Genomic DNA, 6000 nt, shown 5'->3' with positions numbered 1-6000 from the left:
TTGAAGTTCAAATATGCACAATGTTGTATACGTTTGGATTTTCTATAAAATCAATAAAAATGTGTAAAAAAAAAAAAAGATACGTGCGTAGCCGCGCGTATCTTATAAAATCCTGGGTCGGCGCGCGCAAGGGGGTGCACATTTGGGCAACTTGCGCGCGCTGAGCCCTGCGCGTGCTGCCCGTTCCCTCCGAGGCTGCTCCGAAATTGGAGCGGCCTCTGAGGGAACTTTCTTTCTACCCGCCCAAACCTTCCCTTCCCTAACCCACCCCCCTGGCCCTATCTAGACCCCCCTACCTTTATCGGAGAACTTACTACTGCCTCCGGGCAGTAGTAACTTATGCGCGCCGGTGCGGCAGGCCCCGACACAGGCTGCTGTGTCGGGGCACTCGGCCACACCCCTGGACCGCCCACACGCCCCCGATCCCTAACCACGCCCCCTGGCCACGCCCCAACCGCCCCTTTTTGCAAGCCCCGGGGCTTGTGCGCGCCGCCGAGCCTATGCAAAATAGGCTCGGCGCGCACAGGGAGGGTTTGGGGTAGGTTTTCGGGGGTACGCGCGTACCCCTTTGAAAATCTACCCCTTAGTTTCCACTCAAGTGAAAGCAGATTCAAAATTTTCCAGTTCTGCATATCCCCCACATCCCTGTACTAACCATACTGAATAGTGTTAAATGTCAATGTGAAAGATATGGACAATCAGAAAAGCACTGTTCATGTGAAATCTTTTTTTGTTTTGTTTAAACGTTTTTATTGGTGATAGCAAGTTAACACTGTAAATAAATATAAATACAATCGTATCACCGTTTTTTGTTCATGTGAAATCTATGCAGAAAGACTATCTTTATTTAATACAATGTTGTATACAATGATGGCACTACATAAATAATTATTATTTGTTTGTACTGCTCCAATGGCAATCATGGTTTCCAGGTTTCACTCTGTACACAGAGCATATTTTTTAATCTCTCCAAATAATGGAAGTAAACAGTGTAGGATAAAATTTGCTTCAGTTTTTAAAAACTTCATCAGAGGTCTTGCTGAATATCACTTAAAGCATTTGTAAGTCGCCTTATTTTTTCCTCCATGGCCTTTTTGCTGTTTGCTGTCTCTTGCAGAAGCTGGCGCATTTCTTCTTCAACTTGATAAACCTGTGTATAGAAATATATATATATATTTTTTTAATTTTTTATTTATGCTTTTGAAAATACATACAATAAAATATAAGGAATACAGATATTCCATAATCTAACATAACAGAAATGCTTATTGTAATGATACACATCTCAGATTACATATCTGTATAAATTAGAGGTAATCCCCAGGAAAGGAAAAACCAACTTAAGCGGTTAAAGGAAAAAAGAGAAAATCCCCATTGAACAACTGAAAAAAAAAAATATGATTGCACTTAGAATCTCATTTACTTTGCCTCGGATCCTAAAGCTAAAGCCTCTTGGGAATGGGAATCGAGAAAATTGCGTAATTGTGAAATTTCAAAAAATATAAATTTCTGATTTTGACGCATAATCTCGCACCTACATGGGAATTTCAAAATCATGTTACCCCCCATATTCTCCACTTCAGATGTAAGTGCCAGGAATTTCCTCCTCCTTTCCTGTGTTAACCTAGAGAAATCAGGGTATATCCAAACTTTTTCCCCATGGAAATTTTCCATTCTCCTTCTCATGTAGAGGCGGAATACTGCGTCTCTATCAAATGCAAATGTGAAAGTAACATGCAATACAGATCTAGTAGCAATAGTTGTTTCTATAGTTGCTTCTAATATAGCCATCAAATTTAATGATGAATCCTTTGGTTTATTTTCTGAAGATATATTATCTCTATTAGAAACATAATAAATCTTTGAAACAGGAGGCAGAGATTGTTGAGACATCTTTAAGACTTGAGTTAAATATTCTCTAAACATATCTAATGGCGATACTAAATCCAGCCTAGGAAAATTTAATACCCTAAGATTTAAATATTTTTGTGAATTTTCAATAGCCTCAAGTCTTTTATCATATAATATTTCATTTTTTGTAAACCTTTGATGACAGGTTTCTAAATTAATCATCCTCACTTCCATCTGCTGTCTTTCTCTTTCAGATTTAATAATAGAATTCTCAATATCCATAAATCACTGATTTGAATCTGAAGTTATTTTAGTTAGTTTAGTAATCGCAGCTTCTAGCGATTTAATGGCAGACCATAAGGATTCAAGTGTGATCACATTTGGTTTTTCCAATTGTTATTTATTTATTTTATTTAAAGGTTTTTCTATACCGAGGTATGGCTAAGTGCTTTCACCCCGGTTTACATGTACAACAACCAAATACATTTGACAGTAGAAATTTAACATTTAACAGTTTAACATTTAACAGATTAACATTTAACCGTTTAACATTGGGCAGTAGCTGAGAAGGATAAAAAAAACTTGTTGCAATAACTCATAGCATTTTGAACAGGGTCTGTCAGATTGGTCAACGAGGTAAAAAAGGAAAGTAATATTGTAAAAAGCACGAATTATCGAAAAAGTCTTGTTTATAGTGACAGGAGTCATAGTTTACGGGGTGAAATTATCAACCAGGGGAGGTAAAGGTAAGTCTCAGAGTTACATATATTTGATAAATTCAAAGTGATTAGTGACATGATCTGTGAACTTAACCGATACCGTTGTATCGGTTGTAATAAAGCATTCTCAGATCTCGGTTCCCATTGTCCCTCTTTAACCTGGTCACCTCCTCTCATCCCTTGTGGGGTATTTAATTGTAGAAAATCAGGAGAAATAACTGAAGGTGGAGGAGGAGTACTCGGGGCACCGGGACTTAGAGATGTCTCAGCCGTATAGAAATATATTTGTTGTTATTTAGATAACTTAAATGTATTAATGAAACATTTCTAGTTATATACAGGAGCAAATGTATTACATTGTTCTAATACTTTTATAAGCATTAAAATACATTAAAATCTTTAACAACATGTAGAAGAGAGACGGCTGAGGGAGGGATATGATAGAGGTCTACAAAATCATGAAAGGACTTGAACAGTTAAATATAAATTGGTTATTTACTCTCTCGGACAATCAACTCCATGAGTTAGCAAGTAGCTCATTTAAAACAAATCAGAGAAAATTCTTTTTTTACTGAACTCATAATTAAGCTCTGCAATTCATTGCCAGAGGATGTGGTTACTGCAGTTAGTGTAACTGGGTTTAAAAATGGTATGGATAATATCCTAGAGGAGAAGTCGATAAACTGCTATTAATCAATAAGAAATAATAGTTTGGGATCTATTTAATGTTTGTCACAAGTACTTTCCAGGTACTTGTGACTTGGATTGGCCACTATTGGAAACAGGATGCTGGGCTTGATTAATCCTTGGTCTGACCCAGTATGGTATCTTATGCTCTTATCTAGTTTACATGTGTTAGCTTGCAAGAATTGTAATGCAAAAACTATGCTGATGCACTGACACAAACAACAACTACCCACAAGGAAGTGTAGTTAAGCTTTTACGATAATATCTACAGATAAATTCTATGCATACTTTACAGACATCCTAAATTGCAAGTCATTAACATTGGCTGTTAGTATGTACAATAAATACCATGTTAACAGCTGACGTCAGCACACTTCAGTACATTGGTCCCTTAGTTTGTGATACCACTTCTATGAAATGGTACAATAAATGAAAACAAAAGCATAAACAGACACGCTGTCTTTTTTGGATTCTTTGAGACCACCCCATTTTCTGATGCTACCAGTGTGAAAGAATAGATTTGAAGAAATTTTAATTTATGATAGATTCTCAAACTTTAATACAACTTCTGAGCAGATCTTGAAGCTTGGGTTCAGTTTGCTCTGAATTATTCTCGCGAACACCTCTTAATCATTTCTTCATGATCTGTTAAGCTCTGTCTCATATGGGATCTTTAGTGCACCGGATGGTTTGTGTCCTCCACTAAATGGATATTTGGACAGCAGTCCACATGAACATTTAAGGAAAATTTACAGCCAAATCCAATGCTGTGTGAAGGAGGTTTGGGGGGGGGGGGGGGTATTATGATTCATCGAAGTCCTTTGAACTGTGTCATAGACTTAAAATTACAAACACAATGACTTCTATGCATTGAGTGTGGCATGGAGGACTGTTTACAGCCATTTTCAATTTACTAGAAGTGTTGTCTTTATCGGGACTGGTGGAGAGACTGTTCTTTGAGCTTTCATAGGGGACACACATAAAAACCACTAATAGTATAGTGCCATGGTGGAGAGACTGTTCTTTGAGCTTTCATAGGGGACACACATAAAAACCACTAATAGCATAGCGCCATGGTGGAGAGACTGTTCTTTGAGCTTTCATAGGGAACACATATAAAAACCACTAATAGTATAGCGCCATGGTGGAGAGACTGTTCTTTGAGCTTTCATAGGGGACACACATAAAAACCACTAATAGCATAGTGCCATGGTGGAGAGACTGTTCTTTGAGCTTTCATAGGGGACACACATAAAAACCACTAATAGTATAGCGCCATGGTGGAGAGACTGTTCTTTGAGCTTTCATAGGGGACACACATAAAAACCACTAATAGTATAGAGGCATGGTGGAGAGACTGTTCTTTGAGCTTTCATAGGGGACACACATAAAAACCACTAATAGCATAGCGCTGTGGTGGAGAGACTGTTCTTTGAGCTTTCATAGGGGACACACATAAAAACCACTAATAGTATAGAGGCATGGTGGAGAGACTGTTCTTTGAGCTTTCATAGGGGACACATATAAAAACCACTAATAGTATAGCGCCATGGTGGAGAGACTGTTCTTTGAGCTTTCATAGAGGACACATATAAAACCCACTAATAGTATAGCGCCATGGTGGAGAGACTGTTCTTTGAGCTTTCATAGGGGACACATATAAAAACCACTAATAGTATAGCGCCATGGTGGAGAGACTGTTCTTTGAGATCTCATAGGGGAACCCTAAAAAATCATTAAGAGTATAGTGTTTTAATTGTCTTTTCATACATTTTTTCTCTACTATTATTTTTCCTCTATTTTTTTCCTATTATTTCTTTGGTTTTGGTGCTTTATGTCTGTTTTTAACATGATATGGATGGGTTGGTAAATGAAAAGAATACAGAGTGATTTTTAGAAATTGTGTTAGTTGAAAATATTCTATACATTTGATAAATAGTGATAAACTGTGATTAGTGAGAAATAAAGATATTTAAGGATTATCTTAAAGTTTAGTGATTTTACTTCTAATAACTGGTACTGTTCTAGTTGGATGTCAGGATATATATCTTTTGAGAACAGTAATTAAGTATATTGTAGATCTTGAAGTTAACAAGTATGGCACTGTATTTATATCTATTGCCTGCAAACTTTAATTCTATAACTGCTGTATTTCTTTCACTGATGTATTTGATGCTTATTGTAGATAGCAAAATGTATTATAATATGTTTTGAACTCTTCTGTTGGAAAAGTGTGATATAAATAAACACTGAGGATGGCAACCCTTGACTTAGATTATAGACATTCTTTTTTTTCAATCCATCTTGTAAAAATAATTATATACAGTGAGGTTTGATGGCTCAGAAGCAGCCACTTGAGCAAAGCATTACACCAGAAGCCTTTTTGTTCTGTCCCCCACCTCCCCCCACACACTCTACCTCACTTTTCCATAGAGTAAAAGATACAGCCTTGGCTCCTTGTTCTCTTTATAAACCAAGACTAGCAATAGGAAGACGTATGAACATAGTGACAGTGACTGTTGACGGCTGGAGTAAAGCAAATTACCTGTAAAAGGTGTTCTCCTTGGACAGCAGAACAAACAGTCACACACGTGAGTGACATCATCCAATGGTGCCAAGTTGGGTCCTGCTCTCAGAAAGGATAAAAGATCTTTCTAAGAATGCATGGGAGTGCCTGCATAATGTCACTGTGCGCATATCTCAGTCTGTTTCACAAGCTCACTTCAACTGACCAGGAAGGGAG

At 37.4% G+C, this 6000-nt stretch overlaps 1 protein-coding gene across 7 annotated transcripts in view; it reads right to left on the bottom strand.

Annotated features, from left to right (window-relative positions):
• Window positions 1–738: 738 nt before the first annotated feature.
• The window catches only part of LRRCC1 (leucine rich repeat and coiled-coil centrosomal protein 1), a 221413-nt gene continuing 216151 nt past the window's right edge, over window positions 739–6000 (bottom strand). For all 7 annotated transcript variants that reach the window (XM_029591580.1, XM_029591582.1, XM_029591575.1 and 4 more), the window contains one exon: window positions 739–1150. In XM_029591580.1, coding sequence (XP_029447440.1) covers window positions 1028–1150 — 123 coding nt within the window. In that variant the 3' untranslated portion in view covers window positions 739–1027. The remainder of the gene's footprint in view (window positions 1151–6000) is intronic.

Source organism: Rhinatrema bivittatum, chromosome 2 (assembly GCF_901001135.1).
Source record: "Rhinatrema bivittatum chromosome 2, aRhiBiv1.1, whole genome shotgun sequence".
NCBI classification, from domain to species: domain Eukaryota; kingdom Metazoa; phylum Chordata; class Amphibia; order Gymnophiona; family Rhinatrematidae; genus Rhinatrema; species Rhinatrema bivittatum.
The sequence above is the reverse complement of the archived record's forward strand: the minus strand, read 5'-3'. Positions and strand labels throughout refer to the sequence as shown.